At 40.2% G+C, this 19,342-nt stretch overlaps 1 protein-coding gene across 1 annotated transcript in view; it reads right to left on the bottom strand.

The window, feature by feature from the left end:
• Positions 1-13,610, bottom strand: part of LOC106581449 (voltage-gated potassium channel subunit beta-1) — a 176,482-nt gene extending 162,872 nt beyond the window's left edge. Inside the window, exon 1 of the mRNA XM_045704032.1 lies at positions 12,490-13,610. Coding sequence (XP_045559988.1) covers positions 12,490-12,689 — 200 coding nt within the window. The 5' untranslated portion in view covers positions 12,690-13,610. The remainder of the gene's footprint in view (positions 1-12,489) is intronic.
• Positions 13,611-19,342: the final 5,732 nt, after the last annotated feature.

The following is a 19,342-nucleotide window of genomic DNA, read 5'->3' on the forward strand; positions in this document are numbered from 1 at the left end:
TAGTAACTGTTTCTCTCCATTCTCTATAGTAACTGTTTCTCTCCATTCTCTATAGTAACTGTTTCTCTCTCCATTCTCTATAGTAACTGTTTCTCTCCATTCTCTATAGTAACTGTTTCTCTCCATTCTCTATAGTAACTGTTTCTCTCCATTCTCTATAGTAACTGTTTCTCTCCATTCTCTATAGTAACTGTTTCTCTCCATTCTCTATAGTAACTGTTTCTCTCCATTCTCTATAGTAACTGTTTCTCTCCATTCTCTATAGTAACTGTTTCTCTCCATTCTCTATAGTAGCTGTTTCTCTCCATTCTCTATAGTAACTGTTTCTCTCCATTCTCTATAGTAACTGTTTCTCTCCATTCTCTATAGTAACTGTTTCTCTCCATTCTCTATAGTAACTGTTTCCTCTCCATTCTCTATAGTAGCTGTTTCTCTCCATTCTCTATAGTAACTGTTTCTCTCCATTCTCTATAGTAGCTGTTTCTCTCCATTCTCTATAGTAACTGTTTCTCTCCATTCTCTATAGTAACTGTTTCTCTCCATTCTCTATAGTAACTGTTTCTCTCCATTCTCTATAGTAACTGTTTCTCTCCATTCTCTATAGTAACTGTTTCTCTCCATTCTCTATAGTAACTGTTTCTCTACCTCTCCATTCTCTATAGTAACTGTTTCTCTCCATTCTCTATAGTAACTGTTTCTCTCCATTCTCTATAGTAACTGTTTCTCTCCATTCTCTATAGTAACTGTTTCTCTCCATTCTCTATAGTAACTGTTTCTATCTCCATTCTCTATAGTAACTGTTTCTCTCCATTCTCTATAGTAACTGTTTCTCTCCATTCTCTATAGTAACTGTTTCTCTCCATTCTCTATAGTAACTGTTTCTCTCCATTCTCTATAGTAACTGTTTCTCTCCATTCTCTATAGTAACTGTTTCTCTCCATTCTCTATAGTAACTGTTTCTCTACTCTCCATTCTCTATAGTAACTGTTTATCTCTCCATTCTCTATAGTAACTGTTTCTCTACTCTCCATTCTCTATAGTAACTGTTTCTCTCCATTCTCTATAGTAACTGTTTCTCTCCATTCTCTATAGTAACTGTTTCTCTCCATTCTCTATAGTAACTGTTTCTCTCCATTCTCTATAGTAACTGTTTCTCTCCATTCTCTATAGTAACTGTTTCTCTCCATTCTCTATAGTAACTGTTTCTCTACCTCTCCATTCTCTATAGTAACTGTTTCTCTCCATTCTCTATAGTAACTGTTTCTCTCCATTCTCTATAGTAACTGTTTCTCTCCATTCTCTATAGTAACTGTTTCTCTCCATTCTCTATAGTAACTGTTTCTCTACCTCTCCATTCTCTATAGTAACTGTTTCTCTCCATTCTCTATAGTAACTGTTTCTCTCCATTCTCTATAGTAACTGTTTCTCTCCATTCTCTATAGTAACTGTTTCTCTACCTCTCCATTCTCTATAGTAACTGTTTCTCTCCATTCTCTATAGTAACTGTTTCTCTCCATTCTCTATAGTAACTGTTTCTCTCCATTCTCTATAGTAACTGTTTCTCTCCATTCTCTATAGTAACTGTTTCTCTCCATTCTCTATAGTAACTGTTTCTCTACCTCTCCATTCTCTATAGTAACTGTTTCTCTCCATTCTCTATAGTAACTGTTTCTCTCCATTCTCTATAGTAACTGTTTCTCTCCATTCTCTATAGTAACTGTTTCACTCTCCATTCTCTATAGTAACTGTTTCTCTCCATTCTCTATAGTAACTGTTTCTCTCCATTCTCTATAGTAACTGTTTCTCTACCTCTCCATTCTCTATAGTAACTGTTTCCCTCCATTCTCTATAGTAACTGTTTCTCTCCATTCTCTATAGTAACTGTTTCTCTCCATTCTCTATAGTAACTGTTTCTCTCCATTCTCTATAGTAACTGTTTCCCTCCATTCTCTATAGTAACTGTTTCTCTCCATTCTCTATAGTAACTGTTTCTCTCCATTCTCTATAGTAACTGTTTCTCTCCATTCTCTATAGTAACTGTTTCTCTCCATTCTCTATAGTAACTGTTTCTCTACCTCTCCATTCTCTATAGTAACTGTTTCTCTCCATTCTCTATAGTAACTGTTTCCTCTCCATTCTCTATAGTAACTGTTTCTCTCCATTCTCTATAGTAACTGTTTACCTCTCCATTCTCTATAGTAACTGTTTCTCTCCATTCTCTATAGTAACTGTTTCTCTCCATTCTCTATAGTAACTGTTTCTCTCCATTCTCTATAGTAACTGTTTCTCTCCATTCTCTATAGTAACTGTTTCTCTCCATTCTCTATAGTAACTGTTTCTCTCCATTCTCTATAGTAACTGTTTCTTACCTCTCCATTCTCTATAGTAACTGTTTCTCTCCATTCTCTATAGTAACTGTTTCTCTACCTCTCCATTCTCTATAGTAACTGTTTCTCTCCATTCTCTATAGTAACTGTTTCTCTCCATTCTCTATAGTAACTGTTTCTCTCCATTCTCTATAGTAGCTGTTTCTCTCCATTCTCTATAGTAACTGTTTCTCTACCTCTCCATTCTCTATAGTAACTGTTTCTCTACCTCTCCATTCTCTATAGTAACTGTTTCTCTCCATTCTCTATAGTAACTGTTTCTCTCCATTCTCTATAGTAACTGTTTCTCTCCATTCTCTATAGTAACTGTTTCTCTCCATTCTCTATAGTAACTGTTTTACTCTCCATTCTCTATAGTAACTGTTTCTCTCCATTCTCTATAGTAACTGTTTCTCTCCATTCTCTATAGTAACTGTTTCTCTCCATTCTCTATAGTAACTGTTTCTCTCCATTCTCTATAGTAACTGTTTCTCTCCATTCTCTATAGTAGCTGTTTCTCTCCATTCTCTATAGTAACTGTTTCCCTCCATTCTCTATAGTAACTGTTTCTCTCCATTCTCTATAGTAACTGTTTCTCTCCATTCTCTATAGTAACTGTTTCTCTCCATTCTCTATAGTAACTGTTTCTCTCCATTCTCTATAGTAACTGTTTCTCTACCTCTCCATTCTCTATAGTAACTGTTTCTCTCCATTCTCTATAGTAACTGTTTCTCTCCATTCTCTATAGTAACTGTTTCTCTCCATTCTCTATAGTAACTGTTTCTCTACCTCCATTCTCTATAGTAACTGTTTCTCTCCATTCTCTATAGTAACTGTTTTTACCTCTCCATTCTCTATAGTAACTGTTTCTCTCCATTCTCTATAGTAACTGTTTCTCTACCTCTCCATTCTCTATAGTAACTGTTTCTCTCCATTCTCTATAGTAACTGTTTCTCTACCTCTCCATTCTCTATAGTAACTGTTTCTCTCCATTCTCTATAGTAACTGTTTCTCTACCTCTCCATTCTCTATAGTAACTGTTTCTCTCCATTCTCTATAGTAACTGTTTCTCTCCATTCTCTATAGTAACTGTTTCTCTCCATTCTCTATAGTAACTGTTTCTCTCCATTCTCTATAGTAACTGTTTCTCTCCATTCTCTATAGTAACTGTTTCTCTCCATTCTCTATAGTAACTGTTTCTCTCCATTCTCTATAGTAACTGTTTTCTCTCCATTCTCTATAGTAACTGTTTCTCTCCATTCTCTATAGTAACTGTTTCTCTCCATTCTCTATAGTAACTGTTTCTCTCCATTCTCTATAGTAACTGTTTCCCCTCCATTCTCTATAGTAACTGTTTCTCTCCATTCTCTATAGTAACTGTTTCTTACTCTCCATTCTCTATAGTAACTGTTTCTCTCCATTCTCTATAGTAACTGTTTCTCTACCTCTCCATTCTCTATAGTAACTGTTTCTCTCCATTCTCTATAGTAACTGTTTCTCTCCATTCTCTATAGTAACTGTTTCTCTCCATTCTCTATAGTAACTGTTTCTCTACCTCTCCATTCTCTATAGTAACTGTTTCATCTCCATTCTCTATAGTAACTGTTTCCTCTCCATTCTCTATAGTAACTGTTTCTCTCCATTCTCTATAGTAACTGTTTCTCTCCATTCTCTATAGTAACTGTTTCTCTCCATTCTCTATAGTAACTGTTTCTCTCCATTCTCTATAGTAACTGTTTCTCTCCATTCTCTATAGTAACTGTTTCTCTCCATTCTCTATAGTAACTGTTTCTCTACCTCTCCATTCTCTATAGTAACTGTTTCTCTACCTCTCCATTCTCTATAGTAACTGTTTCTCTCCATTCTCTATAGTAACTGTTTCTCTCCATTCTCTATAGTAACTGTTTCTCTCCATTCTCTATAGTAACTGTTTCTCTACCTCTCCATTCTCTATAGTAACTGTTTCTCTCCATTCTCTATAGTAACTGTTTCTCTCCATTCTCTATAGTAACTGTTTCTCTACCTCTCCATTCTCTATAGTAACTGTTTCTCTACCTCTCCATTCTCTATAGTAACTGTTTCTCTCCATTCTCTATAGTAACTGTTTCTCTCCATTCTCTATAGTAACTGTTTACTCTCCATTCTCTATAGTAACTGTTTTACCTCTCCATTCTCTATAGTAACTGTTTCTCTCCATTCTCTATAGTAACTGTTTCTCTCCATTCTCTATAGTAACTGTTTCCCTCCATTCTCTATAGTAACTGTTTCTCTCCATTCTCTATAGTAACTGTTTCTCTCCATTCTCTATAGTAACTGTTTCTCTCCATTCTCTATAGTAACTGTTTCTCTCCATTCTCTATAGTAACTGTTTCTCTCCATTCTCTATAGTAACTGTTTCCTCTCCATTCTCTATAGTAACTGTTTCTCTCCATTCTCTATAGTAACTGTTTCTCTACCTCTCCATTCTCTATAGTAACTGTTTCTCTACCTCTCCATTCTCTATAGTAACTGTTTCTCTCCATTCTCTATAGTAACTGTTTCTCTACCTCTCCATTCTCTATAGTAACTGTTTCTCTACCTCTCCATTCTCTATAGTAGCTGTTTCTCTCCATTCTCTATAGTAACTGTTTCTCTACGTCTCCATTCTCTATAGAAACTGTTTCTCTACCTCTCCATTCTCTATAGTAACTGTTTCTCTACCTCTCCATTATCTATAGTAACTGTTTCTCTCCATTCTCTATATTAACTGTTTCTCTACCTCTCCATTCTCTATAGTAATTGTTTCTCTCCATTCTCTATAGTAACTGTTTCTCTACCTCTCTATTCTCTATAGTAACTGTTTCTCTCCATTCTCTATAGTAACTGTTTCTCTCAGCGCAACAGGTGTCATTGCAGTACCTGGTTTGAATCCAGGCTGCATCACATTTGGCCGTGATTGGGAGTCCCATATGGCGGCACACAATTGGCACAAACATCGTACGGGTTTGGCTGCGGTAGGCCGTCATTATAAATAAGAATTTGTTCTTAACCTCTTGACGGTCGCCTAGGATAGGGGGCGCTACAGCGATTTTAGAAAAAAATGTGCCCATTTTAAACGGCCTCCTACTCAAACTCAGAAGCTAGGATATGCATATAATTAATACTTGTGGATAGAAAACACCCTAAAGGTTCTAAAACTGTTTGAATGGTGTCTGTGAGTATAACAGAACTCATATGGCAGTCAAAACCCAGAGATTGATCGTAACAGGATGTGGAATTCTGAATTGCGGACTCAACTTCATCACTTTGCCTATAAATCACACCGTGAGCAATGGTTCATTGAGCACTTCCTATTGCTTCCACTAGATGTCCCCAGTCTTTACAAAGTGGTTTGAGTCTCCTACTGTGAAAACTGACTGAATGAGACGCTGTGGAATGTGGTCACATGAGGAGGGCCATCACCATTATGACGCCGGCGCCCCTGGCTACCCTCCCCTTTCGAAACGTTTTGAAAGACAATGCAATCGTCCCCCTTGAATCTTATTGGAGCTCTGGTTGAAAAAGGCCCTAAAGATTTATGTTATACAACGTTTGACATGTTTGAACGAACCTAAAAAAATTCAAAAATTAATTTTATTGAAAGAGGAGTCCCGCGGCCGACGGAACTTTTGGTGCAGCCTTCAGAACGTGCTAACAAGAACAAGCTATTGGGACGTAAAGGATTAACTTTTTCGAACAAAAATACATTTGTTGTGGACCTGGGATGCCTGGAAGTGCTTTCTGATGAAGATAATCAAAGGTAAGGGATTATTGACAATAGTATACAAGAGTAGATTTGATATGCGATTGTTCCAAGATGGCGCTGACCTTTTTAAATCTGGCATTGCAGGTGCTTTCAAGAGATGCTAATCTATAAATCTTAGAATGACAATATTACATTTTAAAAATGTTTTCGAATAATAATTTAGTAAATTGTAGCGCTGTTTCACCGGACGCATTTGAGGGAAAATAGTTAGTCAACGTTACGCGCCGATGTAAAATGCTGTTTTTATATATGAATATGAACTTTATCGAACAAAAGAATGCATGTATTGTGTAACATGATGTCCTAGGAGTGTCATCTGATGAAGATTGTCAAAGGTTAGTGCTGCATTTAGCTGTTTTTTGGTTATTTGTGATGCATGTGGTTGGTCGGAAAATGGCTATGTGGCTACTTTTACGATATACTCCACTAACATAATCTAATGTTTTGCTTTTGCTGTAAAGCCTTTTTGAAATCGGACAACGTGGTTCGATTCAGGAGAGGTGTATCTATAAAACGATATAACATAGTCCTATATTTGAAAAAATATATCTATTAAATTTTGTTATGCTAATGGCGATAGGATTTTTCGCTGGATGTCCGTCCCGAGGTTAACTGACTTCCCTGGTTAAATTTTAAAAAACAAACAAAAATAAATCTCCTCCATCCTTTCTTCTTAGCTGCCAGAGCAGATTGTTGCTAACCCCCGTTGATGGGTTGTGTGTGTGTGCATGTTTTAAAAGTATACCGTAATAAGAGTAGAGAAGATAACGCGACACCACTGGGTCACGCTGCCTGTTAGTAGAAGACAATAGAGTACTGAGTGATCTACACAGACACAACTAGCTCCAGCCTTAGTGTTGTTAACAGTAACCCTAGCCTAACCTATTTCCCCCATTGTAAAAGCCCTCCTCTGCATGCTACATATTTAATGTCCTTCTGACAGTCTGACAGCACTGTGGTCCTATACTGACAGTCTGACAGCACTGTGGTCCTATACTGACAGTCCGACAGCACTGTGGTCTTATACAGACAGTCTGACAGCACTGTGGACCTATACTGACAATCTGACAGCATTGTGGTCCTATACAGACAGTCTGACAACACTGTGGACCTATACTGACAATCTGACAGCATTGTGGTCCTATACTGACAGTCTGACAGCACTGTGGACCTATACTGACAATCTGACAACACTGTGGACCCACAGTGAGGGAAAAAAGTATTTGATCCCCTGCTGATTTTGTTTGCCCACTGACAAAGAAATGATCAGTCTATAATTTTAATGGTAGGTTTATTTGAACAGTGAGAGACAGAATAACAACAACAAAATCCAGAAAAACTCATGTCAAAAATGTTATAAAATGATTTGCATTTTAATGAGGGAAATAAGTATTTGACCCCTCTGCAAAACACTTAGTACTTGGTAGCAAAACCCTTGTTGGCAATCACAGAGGTCAGATGTTTCTTGTAGTTGGCCACCAGGTTTGCACACATCTCAGGAGGGATTTTGTCCCACTCCTCTTTGCAGATCTTCTCCAAGTCATTAAGGTTGAGGCTGACGTTTGGCAACTCGAACCTTCAGCTCCCTCCATAGATTTTCTATGGGATTAAGGTCTGGAGACTGGCTAGGCCACTCCAAGACCTTAATGTGCTTCCTCTTGAGCCACTCCTTTGTTGCCTTGGCCATGTGTTTTGGGCCATTGTCATGCTGGAATACCCATCCACGACCCATTTTCAATGCCCTGGCTGAGGGAAGGAGGTTCTCACCCAAGATTTGACGGTACATGGCCCCGTCCATCGTCCCTTTGATGCGGTGAAGTTGTCCTGTCCCCTTAGCAGAAAAACACCTCCAAAGCATAATGTTTCCACCTCCAGGTTTGACGGTGGGGATGGTGTTCTTGGGGTCATAGGCAGCATTCCTCCTCCTCCTCCAAACATGGTGAGTTGAGTTGATGCCAAAGAGCTCAATTTTGGTCTCATCTAACCACAACACTTTCACCCAGTTGTCCTCTGAATCATTCAGATGTTCATTGGCAAACTTCAGACGGGCATGTATATGTGCTTTCTTGAGCAGGGGGACCTTGCGGGCGCTGCAGGATTTCAGTCCTTCACGGCGTAGTGTGTTACCAATCATTTTCTTGGTGACTATGGTCCCAGCTGCCTTGAGATCATTGACAAGATCCTCCCGTGTAGTTCTGGGCTGATTCCTCACCGTTCTCATGACCATTGCAACTCCACGAGGTGAGATCTTGCATGGAGCCCCAGGCCGAGGGAGATTGACAGTTCTTTTGTGTTTCTTCCATTTGCTAATAATCGCACCAACTGTTGTCACCTTCTCACCAAGCTGCTTGGCGATGGTCTTGTAGGCCATTCCAGCCTTGTGTAGGTCTACAATCTTGTCCCTGACATCCTTGAAGAGCTCTTTGGTCTTGGCCATGGTGGAGAGTTTGGAATCTGATTGATTGATTGCTACAAACTGAGATTAGGAGCACTCCCTTTAAGAGTGTGCTCCTAATCTCAGCTCGTTACCTGTATAAAAGACACCTGGGAGCCAGAAATCTTTCTGATTGAGAGGGGGTCAAATACTTATTTCCCTCATTAAAATGCAAATCAATTTATAACATTTTTGACATGCGTTTTCAGGATTTTTTTGTTGTTATTCTGTCTCTCAATGTTTAAATAAACCTACCATTAAAATTATATACTGATAATTTCTTTGTCAGTGGGCAAACGTACAAAATCAGCAGGGAATCAAATACTTTTTTCCCTCACTGTATACAGACAATTTGACAGCACTGTGGACCTGTACTGTTCTATGGAAACCACTCTGTCATCATGTACTGTGAGAGGGATAGGATCCTGGGAATTTAATTTGTGTGTGTGCACGAGCATTGCCATTCAAATTGAGCTCATCATCTGGCCACATTCCCTGTGCTTTCAGCCTAACAGTGTGTAAAAAGCGAGAGAGCGCGCGAACAGGCACACACACACACACACACACACACACACACACACACACACACACACACACACACACACACACACACACACACACACACACACACACACACACACACACACACACACACACACACACACACATTCAAACACACACAGACACACGGTGTCCATAAGTATAATTACAGCAGAGGGACCAGAGAGAGTCTGTCTCCTCTCAGGGCGGGAGCACACCACTAAGTACTGTAAAACTGACTTGTTGAAGTGCCTATGTGTGAGTGAGTGTGTGAGTGTGTTATGTGCATGTATGTGTGTGTGTGTGTGTGTCTGTGTGAGGGAGAGTGAGAGAGCGAGGAAGAGAGACTGACACCAAATCCCAATGGGATTTCCCAAAGTGCTCACCAGGGGGACATTATTGAGGAGATGATGACTGGGGCCATGATGTTAAAGTGCTCACCAGGGGGACATTATTGAGGGGATAATGACTGGGGTCATGATGTTAAAGGATGATGATGTTCCTACTGTCCTTCCTACTGTAGTGTACTTCCTACTGTCCTTCCTACTGTCCTTCCTACTGTAGTGTCATTCCTACTGTCCTTCCTACTGTAATGTCCTTCCTATTGTCCTTCAAACAACTTTCATCTAAATCCCTACCTGTACTGCACCCTCATCTCTCCACAATGACTCACTCTCTCTCATTCTCTCTTTCTGCCTTTTTCTCTCTCCCTCACACACCAACAACTCTGAAATCTCCATCCCTAAATTTGCTTCCTGCAACACAAACTCAAAAAAGTTCTGGGACACTGTAAAGTCCTTGGAGAATAAGAGCACCTCCTCCCAGCTGCCCACTGCACTGAAGATAGGAATCTCTGTCACCACCGATAAATCCACTATAATTGAGAATTTCAATAAGCATTTTTCTACGGCTGGCCATGCTTTCCACCTGGCTACCCCTACCCCGGTCAACAGCACTGCACCCCCCAAAGCTACTCGCCCAAGCCTTCCCCATTTCTCCTTCTCCCAAATCCAGTCAGCTGATGTTCTGAAAGAGCTGCAAAATCTGGACCCCTACAAATCAGCCGGGCTAGACAATCTGGACCCTTTCTTTCTAATATTATCTGCCAAAATTATTGCAAATGATCCTGTTCAACCTCTCTTTCGTGTCGTCTGAGATTCCCAAAGATTGGAAAGCAGCTGCGGTCATCCCCTCTTCAAAGGGGGGGACACTCTTGACCCAAACTGCTACAGACCTATATCTATCCTACCCTGCCTCGCTAAAGTCTTCGAAAGCCAAGTCAACAAATAGATTACTGACCATTTCGAATCCTACCGCACCTTCTCCGCTATGCAATCTGGTTTCAGAGCTGGTCATGGGTGCACCTCAGCCACACTCAAGGTCCTAAACGATATCTTAACCGCCATCGATAAGAAACAATACTGTGCAACCGTATTCATTGACCTGGCCAAGGCTTTCGACACTGTCAATCACCACATCCTCATCGGCAGACTCAACAGCCTTGGTTTCTCAAATGATTGCCTTGCCTGGTTCACCAACTACTTCTCTGATAGAGTTCAGTGTGTCAAATCGGAGGGCCTGTGGTCCGGGCCTCTGGCAGTCTCTATGGGGGTGCCACAGGGTTACATTTTTGGGCCGACTCTTTTCTCTGTATACATCAATGATGTCGCTCTTGCTGCAGGTGATTCTCTGGTCCACCTCTACGCAGACGACACCATTCTGTATATTTCTGGCCCTTCTTTGGACACTGTGTTAACTACCCTCCAGACGAGCTTCAATGCCATACAACTCTCCTTCCGTGGCCTCCAACTGCTCTTAAATACAAGTAAAACTAAATGCATGCTCTTCAACTGATCGCTGCCTGCACCTGCCCGCCCATCCAGCATCACTACTCTGGATGGTTCTGACTTAGAATATGTGCACAACTACAAACACCTAGGTGTCTGGTTAGACTGTAAACTCTCCTTCTAGACTCACATCAAACATCTCCAAAGTTAAATCTAGAATTGGCTTCCTTTCACAACAGAGCATCTTTCATTCATGCTGCCAAACATACCCTCGTAAAACTGACCATCCTACCGATCCTCGACTTTGGCTATGTCATTTACAAAATAGCCTCCAATACCCTACTCAATAAATTGGATGCAGTCTATCACAGTGCCATCCGTTTTGGCACCAAAGGCCCATATACTACCCACCACTGTGACCTGTACGCTCTCGTTGGCTGGCCCTCGCTTCATACTCGTCGCCAAACCCACTGGCTCCAGGTCATCTACAAGACCCTGCTAGGTAAAGTTCCCCCTTATCTCAGCTTGCTGGTCACCATAACAGCACCCATCTGTAGCACGCGCTCCAGCAGGTATATCTCTCTGGTCACCCCCAAAGCCAATTCCTCCTTCGGCTGCCTCTCCTTCCAGTTCTCTCCTGCCAATGACTGGAACGAACTACAAAAATCTCTAAAACTGGAAACACTTATCTCCCTCACTAGCTTTAAGCACCAGCTGCCAAAGTAGCTCACAGATTACTGCACCTGTACATAGCCCATCTATAATTTAGCCCAAACAACTACCCCTTCCCCTACTGTATTTATTTATTTTGCTCCTTTGCACCCCATTATTTCTATTTCTACTTTGCACTTTCTTCCACTGCAAATCTACTATTCCAGTGTTTTACTTGCTATATTATATTTACTTCGCCACCTTGGCCTTTTTTGCCTTTACCTCCTTTATCTCACCTCATTTGCTCACTTTGTATATAGACTTAATTTTCTACTATATTATTTGACTGTATGTTTGTTTTACTCCATGTGTAACTCTGTGTTGTTGTATGTGTCAAACTGCTTGCTTTATCTTGGCCAGGTCGCAATTGTAAATGAGAACTTGTTCCTAATTTGCCTACCTGGTTAAATAAAGGTAAACAAACACACAGACACAATGGCCAAATGTACACAGATACAAACACAGGGTGAGCTTGGAGTGGTAAATATATGGAGAGAAGAAAAACCAGAAAAGATATTCAAACCGCAAGAGACTACTTGACACACACAAACAAAACAAATACTAAAGTCCAAAATATATGTACACTTAGACTACGTTAATGTCACAACACACACTCTATACCATCCCCCAGCTTTAGCCACACATACACACTCTCTCGCACACACACAATAAGACAGACAGACAGACAGACAGACAGACAGACAGACAGACAGACAGACAGACAGACAGACAGACAGACAGACAGACAGACAGACAGACAGACAGACAGACAGACAGACAGACAGACAGACAGACAGACAGACAGACAGACAGACAGACAGACAGACAGACAGACAGACAGACAGACAGACAGACAGACAGACAGACCTGTATTTCATGCCGGTCAGTTTCCCCGTGGACTCTTTGAGAGAGATGTGGTGCCGGGGTGCGAACGCCCCAAAGCTGCGTGCTATGATGGCCACAGTTCTGAACTTGGCCCGGGCAGCATTCCCCGGGCTGGAGTTATTCTTGTGGTCCCCATTCCCGCGTTTCATGTGGGGGTCTGTACATGCTATAGACACCTGCATGGCTGGGCTGTATGGACCAACTGACACTCACAGAGAAATGTACAGGACAGAGAGTCCAAGAGAAGTGGATGAACAGAGTTGAAGAAAATTAAACAGAGACGGTCCAAGAGAATCTTAAAAAATGTCTTGATCTTTTGTTGAAATGCTCTGTTGGTGTTACAATGTCCTCCTCGTTAAAATGTCCTCCTCGTTAAAATGTCTTCTTTCCTTGTTAAAGTGTTTATTTCTCAGAAGTGTTGTTCTGTAACTCAGAGTAGACGGGAAAGTCTTCAGGTGAAAATGTCTTCTGGATGTCGTAGGTCCTTATCTTCCCTCTGAACAGAAAGGTCAGTCCTCACAGCAAGGAGATGGCAGAGACTCGTTAGTTGTCCAGAAATACACAAACTTCCCCCTTCTTCTTATTCCTTCCTGTCTTCTCCTGGAGAGAATATCTGAACGTGGTCAGAAGACTGCCAGAGTCGGAACGCTGAGAGAGATTCCAGAGAAGCTGGAGAGATTCCAGAGGGTTGTGATGGGGGTAGAATCTGGTCAGGACTGGTCATCAAGTCTGGTTTAACCAGAAAGAGAGAGGGAGGAGAGGGTGAGGGAGGAGAGTGATGGGAGGTGATGGCGTCAGAGGAGGGGTGAAGAGAGGAAGGAGGAGGTGGGCTGATCTCAGGACGGGGCAAGCTGCTCTGTCATCCTTCACCCCGCTCCGCTCTCTGGCTTCTTCTTTTGATGTATTTTTTCTCCAAACCTTTTTCACGTTCTCTTGCTCCAGCCTGCCGATGTTAATGTGTATCACTAATGAGTATCTGCCCCAGATTCCCCTCTTCACACTCTATCTCCTCTTATATTCTATTTCTCCCAGTTAATATGTCACTGTCCTCTTCTTTTCTTTCGGCGTTGTGTTCTCAGCACTATAGCTCCATCTCCTCTGGTGGTCCTATCGGGGAGTGAGAGGAATGCAGCGCTTCTCTCTCTCTCTCTCTCTCTCTCTCTCTCTCTCTCTCTCTCTCTCTCTCTCTCTCTCTCTCTCTCTCTCTCTCTCTCTCTCTCTCTCTCTCTCTCTCTCTCTCTCTCTCTCTCTCTCTCTCTCTCTCTCTCTCTCTCTCTCTCTCTCAGCAATATCACACACACACACGCAATAGATGTATTTTGATCATTGTATACAGAAGCATTCAGAACAGATCATTTGGATAATGAGATACTGTAGATAGGGAACAACATTAAGATACTGTAGATAGGGAACAACATTAAGATACTGTAGATAGGGAACAACATTAAGATACTGTAGATAGGGAACAACATATTGAGATACTGTAGATAGGGAACAACATTAAGATACTGTAGATAGGGAACAACATTAAGATACTGTAGATAGGGAACAACATTAAGATACTGTAGATAGGGAACAACATTAAGATACTGTAGATAGGGAACAACATATTGAGATACTGTAGATAGGGAACAACATTAAGATACTGTAGATAGGGAACAACATTAAGATACTGTAGATAGGGAACAACATATTGAGATACTGTAGATAGGGAACAACATTAAGATACTGTAGATAGGGAACAACATTAAGATACTGTAGATAGGGAACAACATTAAGATACTGTAGATAGGGAACAACATTAAGATACTGTAGATAGGGAACAACATTAAGATACTGTAGATAGGGAACAACATTAAGATACTGTAGATAGGGAACAACATATTGAGATACTGTAGATAGGGAACAACATATTGAGATACTGTAGATAGGGAACAACATTGAGATACTGTAGATAGGGAACAACATATTGAGATACTGTAGATAGGGAACAACATTAAGATACTGTAGATAGGGAACAACATTAAGATACTGTAGATAGGGAACAACATTAAGATACTGTAGATAGGGAACAACATATTGAGATACTGTAGATAGGGAACAACATTAAGATACTCTAGATAGGGAACAACATTAAGATACTGTAGATAGGGAAACACATTTTGAGATACTGTAGATAGGGAACAACATTAAGATACTGTAGATAGGGAACAACATTTAGATACTGTAGATAGGGAACAACATTAAGATACTGTAGATAGGGAACAACATATTGAGATACTGTAGATAGGGAACAACATTAAGATACTGTAGATAGGGAACAACATTAAGATACTGTAGATAGGGAACAACATATTGAGATATTGTAGATAGGGAACAACATTAAGATACTGTAGATAGGGAACAACATTAAGATACTGTAGATAGGGAACAACATTGAGATACTGTAGATAGGGAACAACATATTGAGATACTGTAGATAGGGAACAACATTAAGATACTGTAGATAGGGAACAACATTAAGATACTGTAGATAGGGAACAACATTTAGATACTGTAGATAGGGAACAACATTTAGATACTGTAGATAGGGAACAACATATTGAGATACTGTAGATAGGGAACAACATTAAGATACTGTAGATAGGGAACAACATTAAGATACTGTAGATAGGGAACAACATTAAGATACTGTAGATAGGGAACAACATTAAGATACTGTAGATAGGGAACAACATTAAGATACTGTAGATAGGGAACAACATATTGAGATACTGTAGATAGAGAACAACATTAAGATACTGTAGATAGGGAACAACATTAAGATACTGTAGATAGGGAACAACATTAAGATACTGTAGATAGGGAACAACATTGAGATACTGTAGATAGGGAACAACAATAAGATACTGTAGATAGGGAACAACATTAAGATACTGTAGATAGGGAACAACATTAAGATACTGTAGATAGGGAACAACATTTAGATACTGTAGATAGGGAACAACATATTGAGATACTGTAGATAGGGAACAACAATAAGATACTGTAGATAGGGAACAACATTAAGATACTGTAGATAGGGAACAACATTAAGATACTGTAGATAGGGAACAACATATTGAGATACTGTAGATAGGGAACAACATATTGAGATACTGTAGATAGGGAACAACATTAAGATACTGTAGATAGGGAACAACATTTAGATACTGTAGATAGGGAACAACATTAAGATACTGTAGATAGGGAACAACATTAAGATACTGTAGATAGGGAACAACATTAAGATACTGTAGATAGGGAACAACATATTGAGATACTGTAGATAGGGAACAACATATTGAGATACTGTAGATAGGGAACAACATTAAGATACTGTAGATAGGGAACAACATTAAGATACTGTAGATAGGGAACAACATTAAGATACTGTAGATAGGGAACAACATTAAGATACTGTAGATAGGGAACAACATATTGAGATACTGTAGATAGGGAACAACATTAAGATACTGTAGATAGGGAACAACATATTGAGATACTGTAGATAGGGAACAACATATTGAGATACTGTAGATAGGGAACAACATTTAGATACTGTAGATAGGGAACAACATATTGAGATACTGTAGATAGGGAACAATGTATTTGCTCCATGTATGTTCTGTTCTCCATCAGGAAGAGAAAAAGGACTGGGTGATAAATGCTTCTGTTGGGTGGGGAAATAAACACACACACTGTGAAAAGAGGAAAAGAGAGAGAGGGAGGAGGAGGAGGTGTGGAAAATGCCTGGTTCCAGGGAAGAGAGGGAGAGTAAAGTATGTAGTCACTGAATGAAAAAACACACACACACACACACACACACACACACACACACACACACACACACACACACACACACACACACACACACACACACACACACACACACACACACACACAGGTTTATCATGATCTTCGGTGTCTCTGGTGACCTGTCTGTCATAGAGGAACACTGCAAATCTAAACTGTGCTGAGAAAGGCTTTAAACTGACACCTGGCTGTGATTCACGAAAGTGTGTGTGTGTGTGTGTGTGTGTGTGTGTGTGTGTGTGTGTGTGTGTGTGTGTGTGTGTGTGTGTGTGTGTGTGTGTGTGTGTGTGTGTGTGTGTGTGTTTGTACCCAGTGGGTTACATTGAAACAACCAGTTTGTACCCAGTGTGTTACATTGAAACAACCAGTTTGTACCCAGTGGGTTACATTGAAACAACCAGTTTGTACCCAGTGGGTTACATTGAAACAACCAGTTTGTACCCAGTGGGTTACATTGAAACAACCAGTTTGTACCCAGTGGGTTATGTTGAAACTACCAGGTTGTACCCAGTGGGTTACATTGAAACAACCAGTTTGTACCCAGTGGGTTACATTGAAACAAACAACCAGTTTGTACCCAGTGGGTTACATTGAAACAAACAACCAGTTTGTACCCAGTGGGTTACATTGAAACAACCAGTTTGTACCCAGTGGGTTATGTTGAAACTACCAGGTTGTACCCAGTGGGTTACGTTGAAACTACCAGTTTGTACCCAGTGGGTTATGTTGAAACAACCAGTTTGTACCCAGTGGGTTATGTTGAAACAACCAGTTTGTACCCAGTGGGTTATGTTGAAACAACCAGTTTGTACCCAGTGGGTTATGTTGAAACAACCAGTTTGTACCCAGTGGGTTATGTTGAAACAACCAGTTTGTACCCAGTGGGTTATGTTGAAACAACCAGTTTGTACCCAGTGGGTTATGTTGAAACAACCCAACTTCATTCTCTGTATCTCTGCATCTCTACAATATTGTATAAAAATCATAATAATTTGAAAGTTCACATTGCCTGGATCAATCAAATGTATTTAAAAATCCCTTTTTACATCAGCCAATGTCACAAAGTGCTATACAGAAACCCATCCTAAACCCCCAAACTACAAGCAATGCAGATGTAGAAGCACGGTGTATTGTACATGGCATGATACTGATGGAATGATTTAGAATTCTGTGCACTTATTGCCGATAATAGTGGACACAATTGCAAACATTTCTCTTCTGATGAAAAAAATGTGTTAATATTCTGTCAACAAAACACTTAATAGTGATTTTTGTATTCACTGACGACATTTGTATTTAATGTTTTGTAAAAAGTGATCTAAAATATGCAGCGCCGATTTTAGCATGTACAGTAAATCTTTGTGGGGCAAACTCAAAAATGATTTTTTTGATGCATGCCAGCAAAGCCAGTACACAACACAACACTAAACAATACATTAATTGCACTATAACGGTGACAAACGGTGCCCACAAACTGTTAGGGCCTACATAAAGCTGTCCCAACAGCAGAGTCCCAACAGCAGTACCAACACCTTACCACTGCTGCACCTGGCTATCAGCGGAGCCTTGTCTGGCAGTGAAACAGTTCACTCAGCCTCATTTACTGCCTTTTAAAAAACATGGCTGATATGGCTGACTTGCTTAAACAAATGTGGTTTCTACTGACTATTGAGATGTACAAACTATGGCATATAAGGGGACGATGAGTGGATAAGAGGCAATCCGTAATTTCGATTAAGACATTAATGAACGAGCTAAGATGAATGTAGTCAATATAACTATTTGTTCAGCACTTTTGAAATGTACAGCGACAGAATTCAGAACATGGGCCTTTCTTACAGTATTCTCCCTGTACACCAAGTCAGAACCGTAGGATAAATAAAGGGGGCATATAAGCAGACAATGAAAGCTCTCATAATAGTCGATGATGACATTTCTCTAAAACAGGCTATAGGCTACATGTTGTTGTTAGGGTTAGGATCAACTTGTTAGGGTGAGGCACATGGGCTACTAACAGCTTACTACACAACATACACTTAGTATTATTTTCATAACTACAGTATACTCCCTGGCATATTTCATTATTTATGCAGCAGCATACAATACATTTTTGTTGTGCTATGCTCACCTGAACAGGAAGGTGGCGTGGCGTTCCTTCTTCTGGGCAAATTTTGTCATCAAAGTCTAGCATTCTCTGGATTTATCGTGCTTTCAAGACAACTGGGTCCTGGGAAGGTCGAGTCATGACGTCAGTGATCTTCAGGTCGGAGCTCTAGAAAGAGGCCCGAGTTCCCGACTTGGAATTCCGAGTTGGATGACCATTCAAACCGTATTTTCCCAGTTGGAGCTGGGAAAATATGAGTTCTCAGTTGTCTTGAACTCACTGAAGTCTGAGATTTCCCAGTTCTGAGTTTCCAGTTTTTTTTAACGCGGCAGAAGTCATGCTGGATTGACAGCATGGCCAATGTACAGAAATAGTCTAATGTTTGGACAGACCTACTCATTCAAGGTTTTTTTTAATTTATTTTTATAAATCTAAATATATTTATATTTGAGATTCTTCAAAGTAGCCACCCTTTGCCTTGATGACAGCTGTGCACACTCTTGGCATTTTCTCAACCAGCTTCATGAGGAAGTCAACTGGAATACATTTCAATTAACAGGTGTGCCTTGTTATGTTGCTTTGGATGAAAGTGTCTGCTAAATGACATATAGTATTAGCAGAAACAGGCCTTCTTCTCCACTCCTAAAACTCCTGTACTCACGTCTCATTTTCTCTATTCCACTCATGCTAATCACCCTGTCAAGCCTCCAAGCCTCCATTACAGTGCTGCAGAGAAAGTAAGGTCACAAATCAATACTGTTTTTTATGTGCTGTCGGGCAACGATGTCTAGATGGAATTTGTATTTGTGGTCCTGGCAACTGGAACTTTTTTGGAACACCATTATTTTTATCTTACTGAGATTTACTGTCAGGGCC

This window comes from Salmo salar, chromosome ssa20 (assembly GCF_905237065.1).
Source record: "Salmo salar chromosome ssa20, Ssal_v3.1, whole genome shotgun sequence".
Classification (NCBI taxonomy): domain Eukaryota; kingdom Metazoa; phylum Chordata; class Actinopteri; order Salmoniformes; family Salmonidae; genus Salmo; species Salmo salar.